The following is a 27,616-nucleotide window of genomic DNA, read 5'->3' as shown; positions in this document are numbered from 1 at the left end:
AGGTTATGGAGTAAAGATATCAAGGGGATAGGACTGAAATATCCTTTGTGAAAAGAAGAAACAAAATACAAAAAAAGCTACCAGTAATGAAGATATTTATATCTTTTGTGAATATGTTTCCATTTTGGACTGGTATATTAAGCTTCTTAAACTTTGTATTAGAAAGATTTACAAAGATAACACTATATACTTGGCTTCCTCTAATGATCACAGCAGAGTTTTATAATTGTATTTTCTAAATAGTTTTATTGCTCTGGCTCTACCTTTATACCTTGATAAAATTTTATTTATAGTCTAGATATTAAAGAGTGAATCACAGCCTGAAGTAATTTTTAAGTCCTTGTTTCTAATAAGGTGGGCCACTGAAAGTATTATTTATAACTATATACTGAAGGTCTGAATTTCTTAATTATTTAAGTATTCAAGTTGGTTATTTGGTTGTTTTGTTTTGTTTTTAAACACAGCAGTGCCAAAATGTATAACTTCTTAAAAAGCATGGTTAGGGTAAAATAATCTATCTTCCATGACTCATTTATCTTATGTGTATTGTTTTTTATAGCTGTTTGGTTTATATCGTCATATTAATGTTGACTATTAATTTTCTTTCCTACAGCATGGATTTGTGGTATCATTTCTATCACTGTCATTAGCCTGCTTTCCTTGCTAGGCGTGATCTTGGTTCCCATCATTAACCAAGGATGCTTCAAATTTCTTCTCACATTCCTTGTTGCACTAGCTGTAGGAACAATGAGTGGAGATGCCCTTCTTCATCTACTGCCCCATGTAAGAAAACTTTTTAATCTTTAAAAAATACATAAATAAAAATATTTGAACTAAAAGGGTCCTTCATTAGCAAGCTGTGTAGCATCTAATCCAGTATTTGTTTTGCTTGTAGGACAAAGTACTTTTTCCCATTTACATAGTTTTAGTAGCAGTATTTTTGAAATAAATTGAATCATTAGGTTTTAAAATAGCATCAAAAATTGGTAACATCAGTTTTACTTTCTGCTGTCACAGTGTATACGTACCAAATCACCATGATGTACTTAAATATCTCAACAGTTTTGTAAGTCAGGTTAACCTCAGTAGAGCTGAAGTTTTAAAAAGATTACTCTTAGCAGTTCTGAAAATGAATACTTAAAAAGATACACCACTCATTGATTTTTATCTGTATGGTATATCAAGAAAGCCTTTAGAAGAAATATATACGAGGTCTCATAATGATTGCTCTATATAGCCAGTGTGCCACAGGCATCTTTATTTGATCAAGAATAGGCTGACATGCTCTGTTAACAATTTTAGGCGTTTAGCTCTTTGCATTTCAGACCGTTTATCTTTTTTCACCTGGCATACCACTTGTTTTCTTCTATTCCAAGACATTTTTTTTTAAAGATTTATTTATTAGAGAGAGAGACAGGGAGTGCATGCATACATGCATGTGAGTGAAAGGAGTGAGAGACAGCTGCTGAGCTCTGAACCCCACCCAGGGCTCCATCCCAGGATCCATGAGATCATAACCTGAGCTGATACCAAGAGTAGGAAGCTCAACCGACTGAGCTGCCCAGGTGCCCCATATTCCAGGACACTTCTAATGATATGATCATATGCCTACACTCCTAGTTACCTTGCTTATCATCCTTCTAAAATCTGTTTCCAGTTAGGAGTATTTTATCTAGTGTTACTGCTTTTACTTCAAATTATGAAAGCACTGGGGCTTTTTCTTTTCAAAATGTAAAATTACAGATTTGAAAGTTTTTTATATATATATTCTTACCATCACCTTTGGCGTATTTGGGAGACAGAATTGTATTTTTTATTTTTTATTTTATTTTATTTTTTTTTTAATTTTTATTTTTTATGATAGTCATACAGAGAGAGAGAGAGAGAGGCAGAGACATAGGCAGAGGGAGAAGCAGGCTCCATGCACCTGGAGCCTGACGTGGGATTCGATCCAGGGTCTGCAGGATCGCGCCCTGGGCCAAAGGCAGGCGCTAAACCACTGCGCCACCCAGGGATCCCAGAATTGTATTTTTTAAAAAGTAATCTCTGTACCCAACATGGGGCTGGAACTTACAGCCTAGAGATAAGAGTTGGACACTACTACTAAAAAAAAAAAAAAAAAAAAAAAGAGTTGGACACTACTAACTGAGCCAGCCAGGTGCCCTCAGAATTGTATCTGTGTATTTTGTATAATCCTCTCCCCTGCTTCACTTTTGGTTGAGAATTCCAGATTTGGTATCTGGAATAATATATGGCACTGCCTTAAAAAATCGATTAGTGAATCTTAAAATTGTGAATATGAATTTTTTTGTAAATTGATTATGTTATTTACTTATTTCCCCCCTTATTCACACCTCTCGCTTATTACTCTTTTTACCTGTCATCAAGAATAGCAAGAGTCTGGAAAAAAAAGAAAAGAAAAAAGAATAGCAACAGTCTGTTTGAATAGTCTTACTTTCTTTGAGAAGTTTAGAAACCTGATGGCCACTGGCAAATGGAGAAGCAATACAAATGTTAAAAGGAAAATACTTAAGACTTAGTTCTCTAACTTTTAAGATCATTATTGTGAAACTTGTACACTTCACAATTAAAAAATAACTTTATTTCTATACATTTATTTTTGCTAAAGCTTTAAAATATAGAAATGAAACACATGTTTAAGTATATACTTTTGGTAATGTTCCACAGTATAAGCATAGGTAGCATCTCAACACTTCTTTAAAATAACTTATAAGAGAAAAATATAATCAATTCAAGAAAAAGTTAGATTACAGGCAGTCCAAGGTTGTCACCTGCTGGTGAATTAGTTCATTTTTACTGAGTGTTCGGCATCTGGGTCAAGTTCACTTCAGTTTACAAAGGACTCTTCACTCCCCGGATGTCTTACTGCTGCTTGATTCCTTCACCGTAGTATGTATCTTAACCCTATAGGCATTTGAGTTTGTGGTCTTTGCTATCAGAGTTACCATTTCATGGTTACCATGAAATGTTGCACTTGCCAGGCCTCTGAGTACATCAAAATTAAATAGAAGGCTACCTACATTTAAGTGAGATAATATGTAGAGAACACTTTAAAAATTGAAAGGTATTTTTTTCTGTGTCATCCAGGAGATCATAATCTCAAAATTTTAAATAGCATTTTTAACTACTTGTTCAGAAGTTTTTGTTATTCTTATTAATAGTCTCAGGGTGGACATGATCACAGTCATCAGCATGCACATGGGCATGGACATTCTCATGGACATGAATCTAAGAAGTTTTTGGAAGAATATGATGCTGTATTGAAAGGACTTGTTGCTCTAGGAGGCATTTACTTGTTATTTATCATTGAACACTGCATTAGAATGTTTAAGCACTACAAACAGCAAAGAGTAAGTATCTTTTAATGGTTTCTTCCATTTTCTGAGATCTAAAACTGAACCAAAAAAATCATTTTCTGGCCACATGTTTAATTGTGATGTTGGTGTGTATTAAAGGAAACATTGATCTTTGCATTTTTTATCATTACATTTATCATTATAATCAGAATATAGCAGTCTTAGTTACTTTGTTGGAATTTTTCTTTTTTCTTTTTTTTTTTTTTTTTGTTGGAATTTTTCTAAATGACTTAATAAATAGGATGGAGAAAGCTATGGCCAATTTCTGCTTATTTCAAAAGACCAAAAATGTATAAATAGAAACAAATCTCATTGGTCCACTTAGGTCATATTTTCAAGTGAAAGTGGCTTTCACTGTCCTATCAACAAAAATGTTTTTCACACAATACATTTCTTTATCAGAAATGCTAATGGTAGAAGCAGTAGAGGTAAGAAGGATTTAGATTGGGGGGGGGCTTTGTAGGAAGAAAATATAATGAAATGAAGGAAATCTGGATGATGAACCTCTTGGATGCTTAGACTGTTGATTAAATACCCTGCTTGTCATGAGCTGTGTTTCATGGCATATTTGTGAGAATAAGATAAATATCTAAAATAATTTTTTCCCCTAAGTAATTTCCACCCTTCCCTTTTCATAGTGGTTCATGTCTGTTTCTAAAGGTCTGTCTAGAGTACATCTCACTAACATGTTTGTGATACTAGTGCTGATTATCTTCAGTGTACTCTGTATAATATAGTCTGTCTGGAGAACATTGTTAAGAAAGTTTTTTACAAAAAAGAAAATTCTTATATTTTGCTGGTTTACTACAGATATTTAAAAAAATCTTTTTCCTCAAGAATGAAGAATATTCATGATCATAATATATACACAGTTCACTCTGACAATACAGCTTTGTTATTTAATGTATATATTTTGTTTGTGTATGTACATATCTTATGTAAATTTTTTTGAGATAAAATATGGTTTAGAACAGAGCTCTAAACTGAGATTCAACGGGAGTGATTCTAATTCTTGCCCAGCCACAAACTAGCTGTGAAACTATGACTCATTCCTCCCGATTTCCAGTTGCTATCTAAATCTGTGGGAAATAAACCCTACTTTTCATCTGTATTTTCATATCGTATTCTAAATAGTATATTTAATTTCAATTGCCATGTTTTAGTCTGGACATCATATTTAATTGCCTCCGAAGAAAGGGTGATGAAGATGATGTGCCAGCAAATCATCATCTGAGAAATGATAAAAGGAACTGGGAGGGATCAAAAGTAAAAGAAATCTCAAATTATTTGGTTTTTGAAGGGTGTATGGAAAGGTTGAATGGGTGATGAATAATGTGGGAGGGATGCCAAGGCGAGAGTAGCTGGAGGGAAATGAGTCAGAAGAGTGGTGATGGGAGCTGGAACTAGAGTCATATCTAAAGGAAAGGGAAGAGAAGATGATTAAGAGAATTCTTTGAATGAGAGAATAAGATTTGATCATTGATGACCTGTAGAACTACAGATATCTTAGGGTTCATCTCCTAGTTTAGAACACAATTACATATTGGAAAGTATTGGAGAAGTTGTGGAATTACTGTAAAGCCATAATTTTCTTCAATTGTATATACCTGCTAACATTGAGGCAATGAATATTGATACATAATATGTACAAGCTATTAGGGTCTGTGTAATTTACAGATAACTATAAAATGTAGTCTCTCGAGAGTTCAAAATAAACAAGATTTCTGTTTTTGTAAATTAATCTTGATCTCATTTTGGCTTTTTGTTATTTTTTAAAAAGATTTTATTTATTCACAAGAGAGGCAGAGACACAGAGGGAGAAGCAGGCTCCCAGTAGGGACCCCGATGTGGGACTCGATCCCAGGACGCCAGGATCATGCCCTGAGTCAAAGGCAAATGCTTAACTGCTGAGCCACCAAGGCATCCCTGATCTCATTTTGAATTCAAATTTACTGGACGAATTGAGCAGACTTATTTTTGTAAACTAACGTAGGAGAATAGAGTCCCCAGAACACAGCAGCAGCTCTTCTGTAAATTTGGAATTGTAGGAAGTAAATGACTGAAAGGAGCACCTCAATCTAATAGTAAGGAATTCTTCAAGTATATCAAAGAAAGGAATTTGGGCAGGTAAATCACTGCATTTATTTTATGATAAATAGGACAATGAGTATAACCAAAGATGAAAAAGTATATTGCATTTTTTGAAGAAAGGGAATTAGTGATATTTGAATAGAACAGACATTTGGCCATCTGTGCAGAAGAGTCCGTTATTGGAAGGAAGCTTTCAGAGCATAAATTAATACATTAGATGCTGACCAGGTTCGGCAAGTTGAGGCTTTGAGGGTAATGATTGAGCAAGTTTTTTGGAAAGTGGACAATCAGAACCAAAGCAGTAAAACAGAATCCCAGCTAGTATTTGCATTTTCTGCTACTACTGGCTTCCCCCACGCCCCCTCCCCCCCCCCCGGTTTTTTTCTTCTTTAATTCATGACTGCAGTTTCTTTTTTTCTCTTTAGGTTATTTCCATTACTTTCTTTTGAACATTTTATGTTTCCCCAGTTTCTGTTACTGCTGTGAAGCAGGAAAACCCACAACTTAATGGCATATAACAATAATTTATTATTTCTCTTAATTTTGTGAGGAAATTGGGCAGGATTCAGCTGTCCTGCTTTGGCCTGGACAGGGCGTGTAGAAGGCCCACAAATGGTCCTTGTCTGTGTCTTGGTGCTCCTCCACATGGCCTCTTGAGGGTCTGTACTGAGGTTCTTCACAGCAACAGTTTCTTCCCTGAGCGAAAGCAAAAGGTGCCAGGCTGCCCTGAGACCGGTCCTGGAACTGTGACCCATCATCACTCTCTTGTATTCAGTTGATCAAAAGGGCACAGCTTATTTGCTTTCTTAAATTTACATAGATTGGAAATAGAAATTTATTTTTTATTTTTTTTATTTTTTGGAAATAGAAATTTAAATCGGAAGAGTGGTCAGTGGTAGTTACATAGTTATACTGATAAAGGGAAAAAGCAGACTATTAAAAAGATAGGAAAGAAACTCAAACCTAAACCATGAAGTACAATCATTAGAATTTATTAATAATTGAGGATAGATTAGATGAGAAAGAAAACTTAGCTTTATTGCGAAGCTGTGAAGAGTCCGTTGCTGATAGGTGATTTTCATAAACATTTCATTTAATCCTAAGAATCTATCATTTTTATTTTACAGATGAGTATTCTTATGCCCAAGTCTCACAGAGGTAAACTCCAAATTTTGAGACTTTAACTCAAGTGTAACTGTGATCATTATGTCACATTTAGGGAAACGGAAGATTGCATTCAATAAAATGAAATTTAGAGGAATAAATTTTATGTTTTTGGAACTTCCTATTTCCTGTACACTCTTAAATAAGGCAGATGTTAAATACATTTCACACATTTCACTTGGTTTCATATAATATGGTACTCTGTGTTCTGAGTTTCATATAATATGGTACCCCATTCTGTATTTCAAAGTAGTTGAATTGCATCTTTGAGTATTGAGGGGGCAGGAAACAACATAGAAATTTCGTTGGATATTTTATCTAGTTAGACCCCTTGATAAATTTTAAAATAATTTTTCTTATTTTTTCCTAAATATATGAATAAAGTATTACTACCAGTTTTCCCCATAGATGTTAACAAGTGAATATTGTTGCTAATTGTGGCTGCAGATTTGATACTAATACTAGATTCTTTACAGGGAAAACAGAAATGGTTTATGAAGCAGAACACAGAAGAATCAACTATTGGAAGGAAACTTTCAGATCATAAGTTAAATAATACACCAGATGCTGACTGGCTTCAGCTCAAGCCTCTTGCCGGTAGACAACAGTTCTGACTAAAGAGAAACTTTTAAAATATAAAAATCGAAATACTGCTTCTATACTGTGCCTATGTTTGAAATATCTTGTTTTTGTAACTTCCCTAATAGTAGTTTCTAACTTGTATTTCTTTAAATGTGAGTGTATCTTGTGATTTTGTTAGTGTTTTATTTATTTCAGCCTTACTGATAACTGGAATGTGGGACTAATTATATCACAGGGCAAGGAACATATTGCACTTTAGTTTACAGGAGAAAAAAAATGAAACAGAAGGGCTTTGTAAGTGGTGTACTTGTGTTATTTGTAGTTGTTGGCCATGGAAAATCTGCACACCCTCCGTATGTGATTGGTTTCGTATGGAAGACGGAGAGTGGTCTCCATACAAAAAAAGTCTCTGCTCATCCATTCATCCTTTCTGTTGCCTGGTAGTTGCTATGAGGTAGCTTACAATTTTCAAGGAAACATAAACATTTTTTTTTAATCTAATTTTACCTTTTCATTTGAACTTGTGTTTCCCCTGAATATACCAATGATTTTCTTCAGAAAAGGAGCAGACAAGACTCTTAAGTGTGTACTCTGTTGCAAAATACAATTTGAGAAGTAGTAGGCTCTTTGTCACCTAATAAATAGCTTTAAAAAATTAGGTGAGAGGCCAGCCTCAATTTAAAAAAAGTACATCTCAGATGTTGTTACCACCTACGAGTTTCTGAATTTGATTCTGGTAATGATCCTAAGTCACATTTTCAGATAAGCGGAGCATTGGAGGGTGCCAGTTATTTAAAGTTTGTCTTTGTTTTCTTGAGTGATAAGAGGAGGTTAGAGTGGGTAAACTTCAAGGTTCCTTTAAGGATTTCTGAAATATTCTGGGTCCATCATGTTGTCCTATAAATGCTGCAGTGACTTGCTACACTTTGATTCCTGCCAGCCGTTTATGATGTCCTCCTTAAGTTTCAGGGTCTTCATGCTTGCCAGTTCTCACTTTGCCTGCTCTTGGTCTCAGTGCTCTTACTTACCTCATCTGGTTCATCTTTTGGACCCTCAAAACCTCAGTTTGTTTTTTGTGTGAACACATGTGTATTTGTTTCATTAGCATTTGTACATTTACTTGGGACTTTTAAAAGACATTCACTTAAGAAGTGTCCATTGCATTGCTGTTCCGTCTGGGTTTAAGAAATTAGCTAAGAAGTATTCATTTACTTGTTGATAAAGTATATCCTTTGCTATTATAAATGTAGGAACTGATGACTCGGTCGTTTCTGAAGATCGACTTAATGAAACCGAACTGACAGATTTAGAAGGTCAACAGGAATCCCCTCCTAAAAATTACATTTGTGTGGAAGAGGAGAAAATCATGGACCATTCTCACAGTGATGGATTACATGCCATTCACGAGCATGATCTCCATGCTGCTGCCCACAACCACCACGATGAGAGTAAAACTGTGCTGAGGAAACACAACCATCAGTGGCACCACAAACATTCTCATCATTCTCATGGGCCCTGTCATTCTGGATCTGATCTCAAAGAAACAGGGATAGCTAACATAGCCTGGATGGTGATCATGGGGGATGGCATCCACAACTTCAGCGATGGGTTAGCGATCGGTAAGTGCGCTTGAACCTTGGGTTATCATTTGTTGTTCCTTAAGACCACTTTCCTTCGTCCACAGTTTTAGTACTAATATTACGAATTGGAGTACATAAGATTAACTTTTGGAGGTTAACAAGTATACTGTTATACATTACTCTAGTCATTTGATTTTTTTTTTTTCCCAGAGGCTAGGTTAATGTTTTTGACAAGTTTATTTGGGGCATACAGATGTAATTTTACGGAGTTTTTCTTTGAATATATAAACAAGTATCTGTAATACACTACTTTAATAACATTTCAAGGCATAGTCACCATATGAAAAAGGCTACCTTAGCATTTTATTTTCAAATACATTTACATGACCCTGAATATGTAATTTCAGTCCTAGATTTAATAATGTTTTTGTCTTTGAAAAGGTGAAGAAAAATTTACATGTTAAAAATCTGTTGTGCCAAAGTCAAATACTGTATTAAAATCTTGCTACTGTAAACTGATATTACCAGTTAGGAGACTATTAAATGTGGTATAAATGCATGATCTTCTTTTCCAGACTTGACTCAGAAGTAGGCTTTGGTTTCTTTCAGAAAGGAGAGGCCACGTTTTTTAATCTACCATAGCTGTCAATGTTAGAGAATAAAGAATTTTACTAGGAGAATCAAATGCATTTATAACTCTGATTTCAGTTCTCAAGATCATCAGATAAATAGTACTTTGTAGCCTGTATGCTCTAAACCCAGCAAAGTTCAGATAAGGATAGTAGCCATTTAAGTATCTTTAAATATTTCTATGAGAGAGCAAATATAATCGTAGACTTATAGGACTTAAAAATTTAGCATCAGACTTCCGCTCAAAGACTGAAATGCTGAAAAGCATTAGTACGCCCAAGCTTTTAGTGAGTTAGAAGGCTACCCTAATGGAGAAATCATCAGGGAATATTTCATTGAGTAGCTTTTTCTCTGGGGGTGATATACCCATTGTGCTTCACTTATATATTCAAAAAATACAGTGTAAGATAAGTGTTAGTCACTCAGATATTATGAAATTTAGGCAGGCAACAGAGGCTGTCCCTGTCATTATTAATGAAAATGGAAAAAGCAGAAGTAAACATCACCTGATTTTCTTTCTGTCCTCCACTTCAGGAGCAGCTTTCAGTGCTGGATTGACGGGAGGAATCAGTACTTCGATAGCTGTCTTTTGTCATGAGCTGCCACATGAGTTAGGTAATATATAACCTTAAGAATTTCACCAGATTACCTCAAACCTAAGACTTCTTCAATTATAAATGCATCTAAATTTTGGAGAGGTTAAACATAAAAATGGCTGATGGCAAATACAAATGTCACTATTCTTGTACTATATAATTTGCATTATACATGTTTAAAAATGTACATTGTTTTGTATGTTTGTATCTTTATGTATTATGTTATATCCCATTTGTTTCTTACCTTATGTTACTATCATTATGCTTTTAAACTCCATCCAGGTTATCATGAGTTAATTTAATATGTTGCTTTTACCCAATACTCAAAAGTTATGCATTTACTGCATTTTACATATTTATTAGCACCTAGTATTGGATACAGCATGCCTTTAATTCCCTGCCACCAAAGATTTTAATTTCCTGCCACCACTGTACACTGAACATCTGTAGACTTAGTGCCTTTAGGCTCCTGTGAGAACATCTTTTGGGCATGTACCCAGCAACAGAATTGTTGGGTCCTAGGATGTACGTGCCTAAGAAGAGCCATATTACTAGCCACAATGGCCAAACTAGTATAATCTCTAGCCAGCAATCCCGGAGAGTTCCTGTGTTTCCATATCCCTGCCGACACTTGGCATTAAGTTCTTTAAGTTTTGTCAACATGATAGGTGTAAAGTGATAGGATTTTGTTGTTTTAGTAGGCTCCTACTGATTTACCAATGGTTTTTTTTTTTTTTAAGTTTCTCTTCATGTGTTTTGTTTTTTTTCTATAAATTGAAAAACATTAGATGTGAACATGCATTCATCACATAGAAAATATCCAAGGGATGTGGAGATGACATTAATTAGAAAGAAAAAATAATTCCATCTTTTGAGTGCAAATAATTTCTTCATGTGCTCTTGCTAGTTTAACATTTTTCTTAAATTTGACTATGCAACATCTGTCATTTGTGTTTTTGTTGATAGTAGTACCCTTATTTGCTTACTCTGAGAAAGAGTTTATAAGTTTCTTAGAAAATTATTAACTGCTCAGAAAACGGAGAACAGTTTATTAGTGCTTACTTGGTCCTGATTCTTTAAGCCTTGATTCCATATTTAGAGTTTTTGTTCCTTTGCCAGCCTTGAGCATGTGGTCTTTTTTTTTTTTTTTTTTTTTAAGATTTATTTATTTATTTGTTCATGAGAGACAGAGAGAGAGGCAGAGACACAGGCAGAGGGAGAAGCAGGCTCCATGCCAGGAGCCCGACACGGGACTCGATCCTGGGACTCCAGGATCTGCCCTGGGCCAAAGGCAGGCGCCAAACCACTGAGCCCCACCCAGGGATCCGAGCATGTGGTCTTACATCTTATGTCTTGGTTCATGCCCCATCGTTTTTTACCTAAACCAGACTAAACCATCATTGTCTTTATTGTCTTTTGCTTGGATAATTTCCATAGTATTTATATCTAGTTTCATTCTGTCCAGTCCATCTCGTATACCTTATCCTAAACATGGCTTCTCAAATGTGACTTGCTCTTTAATCAGAATTTTTCGGTTGCTTCCCTTACATAGAGCGTTAGAAGCTGAGATTCATTAGTGTTCCTCTCAGCGACCTTCCTTTCTGCCCACCTTTATAGCCTCACTCACTCTACTTGCTATTGCATGTTTTCCACTTCACACAGACACAATTCACCAAACGTACCATGGGTGCATGAACCTGCTTCTCTGCCTCTACCTTTCTCCTCTTTGGCTTCTCTTGCTACTTGTATCCCTACTTAATCATGTTCAGAGTCTTTATTTCCTGACTTCAGGACTGTCCTCTGGTATCCCATGCATTGGTTACTTTTCCTCTAAACTTTATCACTTACTGTCAGTAGGTCTTTCTTTTGGTACTTACTATATATCCAACTTAGATGTCTTCCCCATTAAAATGTAGGTTCTTTGTGTGCAGATACTGTCTATACCCTTCTCTTCGCTTCTTTCCTATGTTAGTAAGAGAGTAATCTGCCATATTTGTATTCCGTAGCAATACAAATCAGGGCTCTCAGTTTTCATGTGAGTTATAGATTGCCTAATAATTTTAACCTTCCATTTTTCTTTTGAACTTGCTTAGAGATAGACTCGGATAGTCCTACACACATGTCATAGTATACTGGGAAAACCTTCAGCTTCCCTTCCTACCCACTTACTGCTCCCTGAATGGAGTCGGTCTTGCCATTTTGTGATTATTGACAGCAGGGAGTTTGGAGATTAGGGATGGTTGCCTTCCTACCACATACTCCCTTTATCTCTCTGTAGTTTCTCCTTGAAAGAGTGACACACAGGGAATGATAGTCACATATAAAACAAATGCAGCACAGATATAATGGCTAGGTAAGGCCTTGATATCCAATGCAGAGCTCTTATAAAAACTGAGTTTTAGAACTCTGCTTGGGCCAGGACTCCTCAGTGAGACATTAGACCCTAAGTCTACCTGTTTTACCCACAAACCAGAAGTTCAGGTGTTATTACTGCTATGAGAGGAAACAACAATTTAAGTATATTGAGGAGCGCCTGGGTGGCTCAGTCGGTTAAGTGTCCAATTCTTGATTTCGGCTCAGATCATGATCACACGGTCTTGACATCTAGCCCCACATCGAGCACAGTGCCTGTTTGGGATTCTATCTCTCCCTCTCCCCCAGCTCATGCACGTGCTTGCACTCTCTCTAAAAAAATAAATAAATAAAAATAAAACTTTTAAAGTATATTGAACTGTGCTACCAGGAAAGGAGTGAAACCTTAAGAAAAAGGAAAATTTCCCTCCAATGCTTAGTACCAAATCCATATAAACTCCATATTCTAGCTGTCTAGGCTCCTAGGGAAGAAAGCAAAACTGGAGGTGATATATAAAGGTAGGAAGTGTTTAAAAAAAAAAATTGTAGAGCCTATTTTTTGCCTTTAAGGCACAGTAATGGGCACGTTGGCAAAATAGGCCGAGATGAATGCCCTACTCTGGTTATCTACTCTTACTCACTTGGAGAGGAAGAGAATCTGGAGACAGAGGTATAGAAACATCTTCCTCAAGCTCCCAAGCAAGGGAAAGATGATTTCCCTTGATGCTGAGATAGAAACATGGCAGGTACATAGGGGAGACATCTTCTCCCTGGTTAACAGGTTAAGATATTGTCAAAGCAGCATATTATATCACATTCCAGGATAATTTATTTGATTTAAAACCCCTTTGGCCCTAGTTAAATTTTTGATTATGAATTCATAAAACTGTTCTGAGATTTTTATACTGAAGTCATAGCCTAAGGGGGAAAACGTGTTTAAATTACATTTTAATGCATGAAAAACTGACCCTTAGTAATTCCAAGCTTTATTTTTCCTCTTCTAAACAGATTGCTGTTTCTCTAATGGTGTGCCAGATGGGGGTTTTGTTCTTAGGAATGCGATAGGAAAAATTGTAGTTTTAAGCCTTAGAGTGATATACAGCTCAGGGACATTCACTCCAAGAGGTGTGCAGAAATTGAAACCATTTGAGAAAATAGAAAACCTTTGTCTCTCATTGCATGTTTGCTCTGGAGTGTGGTAATGGATGAAATTGCCTGAATTTATTATTCTTCTGTTTTTGCAAAACTTATATAGCTAAATTTAAGTAAGTTGCAGTATTACTGTTGGATTCTCTCTTACTTTTTCCCCACACTCTTTCAGTAAGGAGCTATAAAAATTTGAATAATTATTTGTAAGAAAACTTGTATAAGAACATATGAAAGGGAAATGAGATTGGGGATAATCCAGAAAGGCAGATAATCCAAACTCTCTTAACATTAAGTAATGTGTTCTAATTTAAAGAAGGTAACATTTTGATAAATAAGCGTATCTTTATTATTCAGATGCCGCTCAAGAGAGGCTATGGTGCTATCCACTTTTTCCTTTCCTCTCATGTATATTTAAGGGGTAAATAGAATTTCCAAATAAGATATTCATAATGTGCTCAATTGTCCAGGGAAAATTGAACATTCACTATATAGATTTATACACATACACAAGTATACACATACATTATTTAAGACAAAAATAAAGAATTTTAAAATACACATTTGTTTTAAAAAAATCTCAATAGTTGATGTTAGCAGATGTTAACATAATTATAGCATTGGATCACATTAACAGCTTTGGCAGGCACACCTCATTTGTTGTGCTGCTAATGATATCTTTTGTCAGCAGAAAGAAAAGGATATTGACGTCTCAAAAGATGAACAGATTTGCTTGTTTGGTGTTAAGTCCCAACTGTATTCCTTTGATCCCCTTTTGAAATGTTTATACAGGTTCTTACTGAGAAAGGTGGAGAAAAAGGGAGAAAAATATGCAGATAGATACCTTTGATAATTTGTAGTCTAAGATAAGACAAGGACAAAGAGATTTTAAATGAAATAATTCATTCACAAGATCATTATACAGAGATGATTTATACTGCTATATATTAGCCATGAACAATTGGAAATTGATATTTTTTTATAAGTACTTTTATAATAACACCAAAAAGCATGAAATGCTTAGGTTTAAATCTAACAAAATGTACATAGAATCCGTATGGTGAGAACTGCAAATCACCACAAAATAAATCAAAGGCGACTTGAGTGTGAAGAGTGTATATGAGGTTTATGGACCGGAAGATTCAGTATCTTTAAGGTGGCAATCTTCCTTATAGTTTAAGTGCATTCCCAATCAGAATACCAGCAAGCTATTTCAAATGAGGTTTTTCAAAATTTTCTGTGGAAAGGGAAAGGAACTTGGATAGCCAGAAGAATTTTGAAAAAGGACAGCAAAATTGACTGGAACAAAGTAGAATTCTCATGTATATGCCAGAGTATTTTCAATAAAGTGCAAAGGAAATTCCATATCAAAAGGATAGTTTTTCCAACAAATGTTACTGTAGTAATTGGATATTTAGTAGCAGGAAAAAGGCCCAAAAAGCAAAAAAAAAAAAAAAAAAACCTCACACAGTAGGACAAAAGAACTAAAAATAGATCATTGATTTAAATTGAAAAGATCTTTTTGAAAAGAAAGAAAGTGCACACACGGGCAGCGGTGCAGAGGGAGAGAGAGAATCCCAGGCAGGCGTCATGCTCAACATGCCCAATCTCATGGCCCTGAGATCATGACCCCAGCCTAAATCAACAGGTGGACACTTGGACTAACTGAGGCACTCAGATGCTCTTTAGATAAAAGTTTTAAAATACAGGTTTCTGGGGTGCCTGGGTGGCTCAGTTGGTCAAGCGTCTGCCTTTGGTTCAGGTCATGATCCCAGGGTCCTGGGATTGAGCCCCGGGTCAGGCTCTCTGGGGAGCCTGCTTCTCCGTCTCCCTCTGCCTGCTGCTCCCCATGCCTCTGCATGCACGCTCTGTCTCTCACTTTTCTCCCAAATTAATAAATAAAATATTTAAAAATAGAATACAGGTTTCCCTTGCTATCCAAAATAGTGTCCCTGTTGAAACCTTTTGTAAGCTAAAATGGCTTAAAATTAGAAGGATTTGCTGTTAATTTATATGGAGAGGGTTTGGGGCATTCCTAGACTCACAAAATAACCTCGCAGGCTTTTTGATACGTGAGGAGACATCTTGCTGTTGGAGGCACACAACAGAGATAAAGCACAGATGCACAAAGTCTTCTCCTGGGGAAGGAGCTGGGTGGGCCGCTCTTGGCCGCTTGGGGTGCATGCCGCCTGCACAGCGGCTCACTGCAAAACAAAGGCTGTTTTCACTTTTTTTCTTTTTTCTTAAAAGGGAATATCCTCTTCAGATGTTTTGTTTGGTTTTGTTAAGGAAAGCAGGTACTAATGTAGGTCTCTAATAAAAGTGAAGTGGCTGTAATGTGAACTTTTGAAAAGTGGGGGTTACCTGTATCACTAGAAGAAAACATACAAGAATATATTTGTGTTCTTGGATTAGGCAAGTTTTCTTAGACACAATGCCAAAAGCATGATCCATTGAGGAAAAAAGTAATAAATGAACTTCATAAAAATTAACTCTACACAAAAGAGACTTGTTAAAAATGAAAAGATGGTAAGGACTGTGAAGAAATATTTGGAAAATATTCCAAAAGACAAAAGACTTTTAGGAAAAGATGCAAGGAGAGTAATGTTAGGTAGAAACTGGAGAATAGCAGTCTAGAAGCCACTGGTAGATAATCTCCCAGCTAATTTTTCTGTTAATGTCTTCCTATCTGTTATAAATTAGAACTTTGTGACCATAAGAATTAAAAAAGAAAACGTCACATAAAATTAAGATGCCTTCTTTGAAAGTGTATGTATGTACGTATGTGTGTGTAATCTCAAGCCCTAGCATGGGGCTCAAACTCATGACCCTGAGATCAAGTCGTGTGCTCTTCCAACTGAGCCAGCCAGGTGCCCCCAAAATGGGTTCTTAAGGTAAAGAGATGCCCCAGTATTCCAGTAATACCTTGCACTGCTAAGTGTTCAATGACTGAATGTTTGTACGTTTAGTGACTAAGACAAACAAAAGAGTTGTTCTAATTAGTTGAAATTACTGATTTTGACCCGTTAGTTTTAAGACTATTATTTCTTAGCAGTATTTGTTTTTCTAGTAAAGTTTCTGAGCACTATCTAACGTTTTTTTCTAGTGGTCCCAACTATTGACACACGAGTGAGAAAGTCTCTATTTTTACATTTTTAGTATTTTTAGAATTAAGATTAATTTTTTTCTGGAAAAACTAAACAAATATAAACAGCATACAATATTAAAGAGTCTGTTACCTCTCTTCTTTCTAAGGCCATTTCCCTTTGAAAATAGGGCAGAGATCAGAGTAGAGAACTTTGTTACAGGAAGAGCAGTGACCAAGTTCTTTTTTTCTATTATGTTTTCTGATCTTTTTTAAAAAAATTACATTTCACATTCTACAGAAAAGTGACCCTTTTGATGTACATTCTTTGAATTTTAACATGTATATAGATTTCTTTAACAACCACCACTGCCGTCAGGATACAGAAGAATTCCATCATCCCAACGAGTCCCTTCATGCAGGACCTTTGTAGTCACACCCTTTGCCCACCCCTGCCTTGGGCAACCTCGGCATGTTCTTCATCACTATAGTTTTACCTTTCTGAGATCTCCTATAAATGGAATCATATATAACCTTTCAGACTGTCTTTGAGTAGCATGCCTGTTGAGATTTACTCAAGTTTTACACATATTGGGTTTAATTTACTAAATAAAAAAATAAATTTTTATAACAAAGTTTCAGTTATTAAAGGTGTTATCTTTTTATGTCAATTCTTAATTTTGTTTTCTAATTTTTTTTCCCTAAAATCTGTGTGTAAAAGCCTATGGTTGTAAAACTCTCACATTATGTCTTTACTGCAGGTGATTTTGCAGTTCTTCTTAAAGCGGGCATGACTGTAAAGCAAGCAATTGTATACAACCTCCTCTCTGCCATGATGGCTTACATAGGCATGCTTATAGGCACAGCTGTTGGTCAGTATGCCAATAACATCACACTCTGGATCTTTGCAATCACTGCTGGCATGTTCCTTTATGTAGCCTTGGTGGATATGGTAAGATATTTTGTATTTTTGTTACTACTAAATCTGTAAATAGAATGCACCTTCCAAAAAATGGAAGAAGTCTTTGGATGTAGTTTGAAAGACTATTTTTTAAAAATACATGCCCCATTTTAAAACATATGATATCCTAAGTAGTCTGTTAGAGAAAGACAATTAAAATTAAGTAGGAAGATTTCTTTGGAAATCCATTGAGATGCCAAGAATTTTTGAGCAGGGATATTAGTATTCAAAGTGTAATCATCAACATTTAGAGATAATTATATACTTTGTAGATTTTATAACATTAGGATGTAAGTACTTTGTTATTATTAGTAGAGTAATTCTTTGGGCTTGTTTTATGGCAAATAAATAATACACTTCTTAGGGAAGCCAATCTTCTGCAGAAAGTGGTATATGTTCCTAGGGATTTATGTAATTTTCCTTATTTCTGACTTTAAAGTTAACAAATCTAAATCTAATTTCTAATCTGAGATTAAGAAATATAATCTAAAATCTACATAAAACTAGCAAATAGTTTTAATTTTACCTTCGTATCTTAAATATGTTAAATATTTGTAGAACTAGCATTTTGATTAATTTTTGTCTTTGGATATTATGTTCACTTTTCCTCCTGATTGGATCTGTTAGTCTCATTTCAAAATTATATAACCTTAATCTTTAATCACAGAATTATTGTCTGCTTGTAGTAGAAAGTCTAGAAAATATTAACAAAAAATAAAAACCGTTGACCTTCTATACCTAGAGTTCGCCATTTCCTGGTCTTTTCTTAGACTCCAGCACTTCACTTCCTGTCTCCATGCCCAGCCTGTTACCTTACTTCCTACTTAAGGAGAATACTGAAGCCCTGGAGACAACTTCCCACCTGTTCCCATCACCATTTCTACTCCTCTCTTCTCCTCTCCTCGCTGATGTCAGCTCCTTACAGCCGCTCCCTGGAGCTTGTCCCTTTTTACTAACTCCCTGAAATTCTCCCCTTTCTGTGTCCATTTTCCCCTCTCTGCTGGATCATTTCTATGAGCATTTAAACCTCCTGTACTTCTCACCTACAGAGGTAGGAGGGAGGGATTTTCTTAACTCCAGCTTCCATTCATTCATTCATTCATTCATTCATGAGAGAGACAGAGAGAGAGAGAGAGAGAGGCAGAGACACAGGCAGAGGGAGAAGCAGGCTCCATGCAGGGAGCCCGAAGTGGGACGGATCCTGGATCTCCAGGATCAGGCCCTGAGCTGAAGGTGGTGCTAAACCACTGAGCCACCAGGGCTGCCCTCCAGTTTCCATTTTAGTCCTCAACTACCGGTTTTTCTTTCTTTGTCATGCAAATCACCCTTATTTTCTAATTCTCTTCTTTCTTGAGTCTGGCCTCAGCAGGTGTCCTCCCCAACTGCTGGGCCAGATTGCTTTTGTTACATCTCCATTGTTACTGGCTCACCACCTTTCTGGCCTTTCTCAGCTTGTTTTCTGACCTCCCTCTTCTCCCCACCTGTAAATGCTGGTGAGGGCCCTCTAGGTAATGTCATTTAGTCTCATGACTTTAAAAATTTAATGGCCAGTAATTCCTACATTTATGTCTTTAGCCCAGACCTTTTCTTTAACTCCACCTGCTTCCCTGAATGTCTGCCAGGAACTGTAAGCTTAGAGTATGTTTAGAGCCCAACTCTTGAGATTTGCCAGCCTTAACTCATTGGACCAGCAACTTCTATAGGGTTCTCTGTCTTATAAATGATGGTTCCATTCTTCTGGTTGCTCAGATCAAAACCCTGATTATTATTCTTTGACTCAGCTCTCTTCTCTGTCTGCTCCACCTCTGGCTCATCCTAGGTCCTGGGAGACCTCCGCTTCCTAACTACCTCTGCTGTCCCCATCTTCTAACTCTCCCTGTTTCTGCTGTTGACTTGTCTACGACATTGAGTCAACAGTCTTGTCACCTAAGTGCTTCAAACTCTTCAATGGCTCCTTGTGAATTCCTCTCCCTCCTCTTGCCTCTCCTTCATTTCTTTTTTTCTTTTTTAAAATATTTTATTTATTCATGAGAGACAGACAGAATGAGGGTGAGAGAGAAAGAGGCAGAGACACAGGCAGAGGGAGAAGCAGGCTGCATGCAGGGAGCCTGACTTGGGACTCTGGGACTCAGTCCCGGGTCTCCAGAATCACGCCCTGGGCAGAAAGCGGTGCTAAACCACTGAGCCACCCAGGCTGCCCACTCCCTCATTACTCTGACTTTACCTCATCTTCTCTCCCTTGCCCCCAGGAGGTGCACACTGCCTCAGGGGCCTGGCTCTTGATGGTCACTCCATGTGGAATATTTTGCCTGCAGACATCCTCTTGGCTGGCCCCCTCACTCCTTATGAAGCTTCCCATCTAAAATTTCAACCTCTACCCCTCTATTCCTATTTTACTTTTTTTCTCCTTTGCACTTGTATCTCGATCTATTAATAGCACACTAAGCATTTTATTTATTGAGCTCATTGTATCCCCTCTTGGATTAGTTCTGGGAGGGTAAGCTTTTTTGGTAGTATTTCATTTACTCCTAGAGAAGTAGGTCACAGTTAGTTGAATGAAAAATGAATGAGTTAATTCTTATACTAGGAAGCTGAAGATGTAAAAAAGAAGAAAGATAATCTTTACAGTAAGGACTTAAAGTCTAATGAAGAAGAAAAGTAGCTATTAATTAGAATTCTTCTGATAATGGCTTATGATAGAATAGTGCACCATGTTTGCGGAACTACGGAGAGAGGCTGGCTAAAAATGGGAGGGAAAATGAGGGAAGTTTTTCTGGAATGGGAAATCTGAGCTGAATCTTAAAAGCTACAGAAGAGTTTATTAGAAGCAAGAGGAAAGGGCAAATGAGAAAGAGTAATGAATAGCATTGTTCCTTTAACCAGTGAGTCTACTCCTGGGACTGTATGCTGAGGAAATAACCTAACATGACTACTGCTAAGAAAACAAGCAAACAAAAATAAAACTGTATTAAAGTATTTTTGCAGCAGCATTTGTAATTTTCTAATTACATTGGAAACACCCTAAATGTCAAAGAGGGAAAACTACCCACATATATTTTAGAATTTTAATGACAATTTTTTTTTTCTCATGGTAAGTGGAAAAATAAATGGATTAAAAAATTACATCCACCGTCATCAGATAGATGTTGGCCAGATAATGAGAGTCACATAAAATTCAGTGCTATAAAAAAAAATGAGAATTTATCTTGTAAGTTTTGAGGAACCATTACAAGGTTTAAGCAACAATGACATGATATTTTTGTTTTAGAAAGACCCTGACTAGAGAGGTTTTCATTCATTTACAGTTATTCAGTATGATAGCGAGAGTACCAGCAGTTTTAGTTTGAGGTATCTTTCAGACTCCAAGTGGAAGTGTCCAGCTGGTTTTAAGGGCTCTGGATAGTAGCTGTTTACCAGCCAGTTTGGAAGCACTGTTGCATTTTAACAGGTATGGCCATACCAGTAGGTACAGCTGGCTCTTCACTGTGGTTATGATCGACGAATATGGATGTGGGCGTTCAGGGTTGAATTTAATGTGGGGAAGACAAGGCGCCTCTTCTGGCTGGTATGAGCACATACCTAGAGGGGACATTTCAGTGAAACCTCCTGTATGTTACTTATGCTTCAGTGTTCAGGAAAGACAGATGTAAAAGTTTTTTGTCATGATAAAAACTTGAGAAAAGGAGAAAAAAAAAAAAAAAGTCTTCTTACTAGAACCACAGGTGGGAAGTTGCCGGGTTTAGTTTTAATCCAGAGGTTGGCAAACTGTCTGTAAAGGGACCGACAGTAAATATTTAGGCTTTGTAGCCCATATAGTCTCTGTGACAGTTAATCAGCTCTGCTCTCTGGGGTGTCTATCACAGTTACTTAACTCTGCTCAAAAAGAACAGTAACTGCCATCAGCCATTATGTGCTACTGCCATAGACTCTTGAACAAAATAGATGACCAGCATGAAGTAGTTCTCAAGTAGGGCCCTGAGGGGATTGTTAAATATACTGTTGCAATGTCAGAATATGGCAGTTGGATTAATTGTACTCATTATTTAATAAGAACAGTAGTGCTTCTTCCTAGGCAGGCATTATGTTCTTAATGCTGCATTTTTCCTCTCTGAACCAAAAAGCACCCAGATACTGTTTGGAGTAAAGCTTAGAGTCTAAGAGAGTAGCCTATCAGTGTCATCGTTCTGATGATAATCACTGCAAACTTGAAAAACAATACACAGAACAGGAAAATGAAATGTGGAAGTAGCAGTTCTTTCACAATTTTGATTAGACATGGGTGGAGGGACCTTATGCTTGTAATAATGCACATGCATTTCTTTAACAAATCTTATTTACTTAAAGACAAGTTTTATATTTGAAGTATGTATTATTCTTTACTAGTATATGCTTATGCTTTAGAAATCAAACTAAAAACTTCAAAGAACTGTGCCTTTAAAGGTATTGGAAATATTCAGGTTTTTGAAATTTTATCGTGTTTAGGGAAATTAGAGTACCCTGTGAAGGCAGTGAGAGCCACTTGGTAGCAGTCCTGCTGGACAGCTTTGAGAGACTATTTTCTCTATTCTTGCAAGGAAAATAATGGCTTAAGGGCATAGAAATAACAAATTAGGAGCCGTCTGTAAATGTCCATCCATGCTTTCACATGCAGTTGGATAGGAGAATTTTAAATGGAAATGGTAAAGAAATGAAACCGTTTTGAACTAGATATCTCCCCAAAGAATCTTAACATTTTCAGTGATTCTGAGAATTGTGGTCTTTCCTGGAGAGTTTTATTGGCAATAATAAGTTGTCTTCTACTTTAGCATAAAGCAAATGTCATAAATGACCAGGTCAGTGAATGGTAACTTTAAATATATACCTAGTGCATATATTTGCATTTGTTCAGGGTTTAGGGGGGAACAGATTTAGCATTTACTTACTACATAGCTAGAGCATAAACTTTGTCAGTGTTTGGCTGAAACACGTGTCATGGTTAGCATTATGTTTAATAGAATAATTCTACTTGTAGTTATGCTTTATTCATTAGTTTAAAGTAGAAGAATGTTAAAAAAAATTAAGCAGAATATTACCCAAAATTGCTTGTAAGAATCTGCGGGTCTTTTTTTTTTTCCCCCCCAGCTTCCAGAAATGTTGCATGGTGATGGTGACAATGAAGAACATGGCTTTTGTCCAGTGGGGCAATTCATTCTTCAGAATTTAGGATTGCTGTTTGGATTTGCCATTATGCTGGTGATTGCCCTCTATGAAGACAAAATTGTGTTTGACCTCCAGTTTTAACCATTCCCAGTAATCATTGTGGATTACGAGAATGTTACCATGCAGCTTTGCATCTGTTCCTAGTACTGTATGCACATTGCTCAAAGAAAAGTCGGTGGCTTGCACTACTTACAAGTTCCATAGGTTTGAGCCTAACCACAAAAGACTGGTGCTCAGTACTGCTTTTCCCTGTGCGAAAGGGATCTTTTAACGATATAAAGCTTGTGATAAAGAAAGGAGAAAAATGGGACTCCATGAACCAATGTTGGTATAGGTTTGATTCAGACTTTTAAAAAAAAAAAAAATCATATGAAACACTAAAGTAGTCTCTTTGGTAGTAGAAACTTCTGTGGCTATGCAGAAATAGAAATTGAACCAAAAAAATCACTTAAACTTTAAAAATATTTTAAATGGACTTGGGGCAGACTTTTCTTTGTGCTAAAAATGAATTGTAGTGTCCTTGAATCCAGTTACATACATACCTAAGGTAATGGGGATCAACTCGATACAATTTTGAAACTGCATAAAGTAGGCTGTAGGAACTAGAGGAAAGCTCAGGCTGCGTTAGCGTATGAACTTAGCGTTGGGAAAAGCCCTATTCTTGAATCTAGAGTTACTATTTTTGTATATATTGGCATAGTGTTTAAACTTGCAGCCTAAACTACTGAACTTTGTGATTGTATGTTTGTGTGAGCTTCAGTTTAATGAAAGGTTCTTTGTATTAATATTATACTTGGTGTTTGGGTGTTTTGTTTTGTTTTTTCTTTCAAACTTCAATTTTGTTTTTGTTTGGGGATTTTTGGTGGGGGCAGGGAGTTTGCAGCATGTGGTAAAATGTTTTTGTTTTTTGTTTTTTGTTTTTTTCGTTAAAAATGTAATAACCCTCTAGGAGATACCAGAAAATAGAAGAACCCAAACATGGTCTAAATATTCAGTTTTCCTATATTAACAGTACTAACTAGTTATTTGGGAAATTTAAGTTCTGAACGTAATGCATTGCTTTACCGGCCTGGTTCTGGAACCTAGAACACACGCCGTGACCGGCAGGAACCCAGGTTTACCACGTCCACAATCGGTTAGAAAGGGTTATGAGGATAATCCCCATGGATGCCATGGTGTCCCGGTCCCAGGTGACTTGGAAGAGACACTTAGTAATGCAGCTGAAACCGCTTGATCCTTCTGTGCCAAGATACGCTGCTGGTGCCTGATGGGGACTGGTCCGGAGAGGTGCCCTGCTCCACCACAATCGGGTGACTTGTGAGAAGTGCAAGCCATGTTGATCCTGCATTTTGGCCTAATAATTTGTAGTTTACTAGTCATACTGCATGTAGCTTTCTGTTTACATCTGGTGCCACATGGTCTTCATTTATGCCAGGTAAACTGTATTTGAACTCTGTGCAGGCAGCTTTGTTTTAATCTGCTTGGCTACCAATGCAGCTGCTTTAAAAATCGTAACGTTCAAATATTTAAGAGCCAAACTCCTTCCATTCCATTTAGAGTGTTTGCATTTCGCCCTCCTTCTCTCCTCAACTCCTTTCCTCTTACTTCATGAACTTTAAACAAAAAAATAAAACTTTGAGAGCAGCACATGTATCCAGGTAGTAAGAGTATTGCCAGTGTTTCTTCTTTATGCTGTAAGTAAGGAAGCTTAGGTGTTATTGCCTTGATTTATGCCTGAATTTGAAAAATTATTCCTGGCTTTCTCCAAGGCCTCCTGTAATAAGTAGAGGTTGGTTTGTTTTTGTTTTTTTCCACATAGAATATTTTCCGCATTGGGCACTGACTTAGCACAGTCCTCATCTCATTGCTTGGCCCTTCAAGCAACCTAGCTAAAAGGTGCTGATATTTTATTTAGTACTGCCAACTTGGAGTGATTAAAATATCTTGCTTTCTGAACCAAGATATATTTATAGTTCTTTTTTGCATTTTTATACCCAAGGAGGTTTCTGCATTCCAGCATTAAATCTGCTTAATTTTAAGACTTTTATGAAAAAGCAACAGTTGGAATATACTCCCAGTCTTAAAGGTCTGGTTTAAAGCAAACAAGTTCTGCTGAAGTATATTTAAAGTTTTATATTCTCTCAAAAGTGGTATTATCTTCATCTGCTAGATTTTTTTAACCTATTAAGAGGGCTGTAACAGTTGCTGCTAGTATTTTGTTAGGGTTCCACCATCATTTAGTTTCCACATCATTCTAATGTATAGTTTCAAGTCTTACTAGACAATCTGAATTCCACTACATTTCTGTTTGGCTCCAACATTCCATTTAGCTTGACCAGTCTAATTTAACACGTGTGTGTTGGAGGTCATTAATGTTACTTGTACAATGCTGTCACTGTGTGACATCCATATGAATTTTGGTGTATATCACATTGCATTCAATCAGCTGTGATTATGCGTAGAAATACTATAGTAACTAGATGCAGTGTGAATTTTTTCCATTAACAGTCAGTGGCTTAAATATGATTATGGTCCTGCAAGGTGATACTTGCTAAAATATCTAAACTTTTGTTTGTTTGTAACTGAATCATTTTTTAAAAATTCATAAAGCTGGAAATGATCAAATGCTGTTTTTTTTTTTCATTGTCAACAGTGGTGTGTCATTTTATGTATGTTCCTAATGCTTATGGAACTCTCCCAAAATAAAGTTATTCAGAAAGAGTAAATGTACCAGTGTGTTTTATTTCAGAACATTTCCTTACACTGAAGTAGGAGTCATTTTAAATCTAGGTTGCATTTGCACATAAAATTATAAGTACAGCTTTAGTGAAATTGACTTAAACCCAAGTGTTTATACTTACTACTCAACCAACCATCTAACAAGAAAACGGTAACAGGGAAATGGTATCTTCTAATTACGAATTAAGTTGACATAATAATGCTACACCCCGTCCAATCCAGTGCTCCATGGGTTGATCAGAGGGAAGAGTCATGGCAATAACAAAATTTGTAGAATGGCCAGTGGTGGATAATGTTCCTCTCCGCTCACTTGTCTTATACAGTGGAGCAACATAGCTTGGTCGTTCTGGTATGTCTGCCCTCTTACAGGGCTTTAGCCACATCTGGAAGAAAGTGCAGAAAACTTATTTAGGTCAAGGTCATTACATTTATATTTGAACCTAATAGGATATTCAAGTTCTATGTCAGCAAATTATGAGACACACACAGAGGGAGAAGCAGGCTCCTCGCAGGGAGCCCGATGTGGGACTGGATCCTGGATCCAGAGATCACTCCCTGAGCCGAAGGCAGACGCTCAACTGCTGAGCCACCTGGGCATCCCAATATCAGCAAATTTCTGTGGCCCAAATAGATTTTACTTTTTTGTAAGCAATTGCTGCCATTGTTCAAAACATTTGTAATTGTTTTAGCTCTTTTAAAAGTTGAAATATAATTGTTTATATTAGTTTCAGGTGTACAACATGATTCGACAATTCCGTGCATCACTCCACTCACCAAGTGTACTCCCCAAATGTCACCAAATATCATTACTGCGATCTTACTATATTCCCTATATTGTACTTTGCATCTGCGTACTCATTATATAATGCAAGTTTATACTTCTTAACCCCCCTTATCTATTCCATCTACCCTCTCCCTGACCCCCCATGTCCCCTGTAGCAACCACCGATTTGCTCTTTTAAGAGTCTGGGGGTTTTTGGTCTGAGTTTCTCTGTTCATTTGTTTTGTTTCACTCCACATGAGTGAAATCATAAGCCATTTCTTTTTCTGACTTCTTTCACTTACCATGATACCCCCTAGGTCCATCCATGTTGTTGTAAATGGCAAGATTTCATTCTTCTATGGCTGAATAATTCTATGCAATATTATATATAATATATGCATATATATCCACATCTTTATTCAGTCGTCTGTCAATAGAACTTGGTATGCTTCCTTGACTGTTGTAAATAACTGCAATAATCATATCTTTTCTATTAGTGTTTTTATCTTTGAGTAAATACCCAGGAGTGGAATTACTGGATCACAGGGTATTTCTATTTTTAATTTTTTGAGGAGCCTCCATACTGTTTTGCACAGTGGCTGCATCACTTTGCATTCCCACCAACAGTGCACGAGGGGTCCTTTTTCTCCACATCCTCGCCAACACTTGCTATTTCTTGTTTTGTTTGTTGTTGTTTTTGATTCTAGCAATTTGGACAAGTGTCAGGTGATAACCTCGTTGTGGTTTTCCTTTGCATTTCCACAATGATCAGTGAGAGCATCCTTTCATGTTTCTGTTTACCATGTGTAGGTGGTCTTGGGCAGAGGACCTGAGCAGACAGTTTTCCAATTTAATTGGTTATTTGCTCTTGAGTTATATGTTCTTTATACACTTTGGATATTAACCCCTTATTGGATACAATCGTTTGCAAATATCTCCCCCCCCCCATTCAATAGGCTGCCTTTTTGTTTTGATGGTTTTATGCAAAACCTTTTTATTTTATTGCAGTCCCAATAGTTTGTTTCCCTTGCCTCAGGAGACCTATCTAGAAAAATGGTGTAAACCCAATGCTAACAAGATTACTGCCTATATTTTCTTTTAGGCATTTTATGGTTTCAGGTCCTGTATTTTGGTCTTCAATCCATTTTGAATTTATTTTTGTGTATGGTGTAAGAAAATGGTCTGGTTTCATTCTTTTGCATGTAAGCTGTCCAGTTTAACCAGCACCATTTGTTGAAGACACAGTCTTTTCCCCATTGGATGTTCTTGCCTCCTTCATGGTAGATTAATTAGTCATGTAAGTTTGGGTTTATTCCTGGGTTCTCTATTCTGTTCAGTTGATCTATGTGTA

At 36.6% G+C, this 27,616-nt stretch overlaps 2 protein-coding genes across 11 annotated transcripts in view; one reads left to right on the top strand and one right to left on the bottom strand.

Moving 5' to 3' along the window:
- The window catches only part of SLC39A10 (solute carrier family 39 member 10), a 136,379-nt gene extending 110,890 nt beyond the window's left edge, over positions 1-25,489 (top strand). For all 9 annotated transcript variants that reach the window (XM_072812866.1, XM_072812870.1, XM_072812867.1 and 6 more), the window contains 7 exons: positions 614-783; positions 3,183-3,371; positions 7,109-7,229; positions 8,465-8,833; positions 9,959-10,039; positions 17,365-17,555; positions 22,686-25,489. In XM_072812866.1, coding sequence (XP_072668967.1) covers positions 614-783; positions 3,183-3,371; positions 7,109-7,229; positions 8,465-8,833; positions 9,959-10,039; positions 17,365-17,555; positions 22,686-22,844 — 1,280 coding nt within the window. In that variant the 3' untranslated portion in view covers positions 22,845-25,489. The remainder of the gene's footprint in view (positions 1-613; positions 784-3,182; positions 3,372-7,108; positions 7,230-8,464; positions 8,834-9,958; positions 10,040-17,364; positions 17,556-22,685) is intronic.
- The window catches only part of DNAH7 (dynein axonemal heavy chain 7), a 234,340-nt gene continuing 232,209 nt past the window's right edge, over positions 25,486-27,616 (bottom strand). For both annotated transcript variants that reach the window (XM_072812865.1, XM_072812864.1), the window contains one exon: positions 25,486-25,885. In XM_072812865.1, coding sequence (XP_072668966.1) covers positions 25,679-25,885 — 207 coding nt within the window. In that variant the 3' untranslated portion in view covers positions 25,486-25,678. The remainder of the gene's footprint in view (positions 25,886-27,616) is intronic.

This window comes from Canis lupus, chromosome 36 (genome assembly GCF_048164855.1).
Source record: "Canis lupus baileyi chromosome 36, mCanLup2.hap1, whole genome shotgun sequence".
In the NCBI taxonomy this organism is placed as follows: Eukaryota; Metazoa; Chordata; class Mammalia; order Carnivora; family Canidae; genus Canis; species Canis lupus.
The sequence above is the reverse complement of the archived record's forward strand: the minus strand, read 5'-3'. Positions and strand labels throughout refer to the sequence as shown.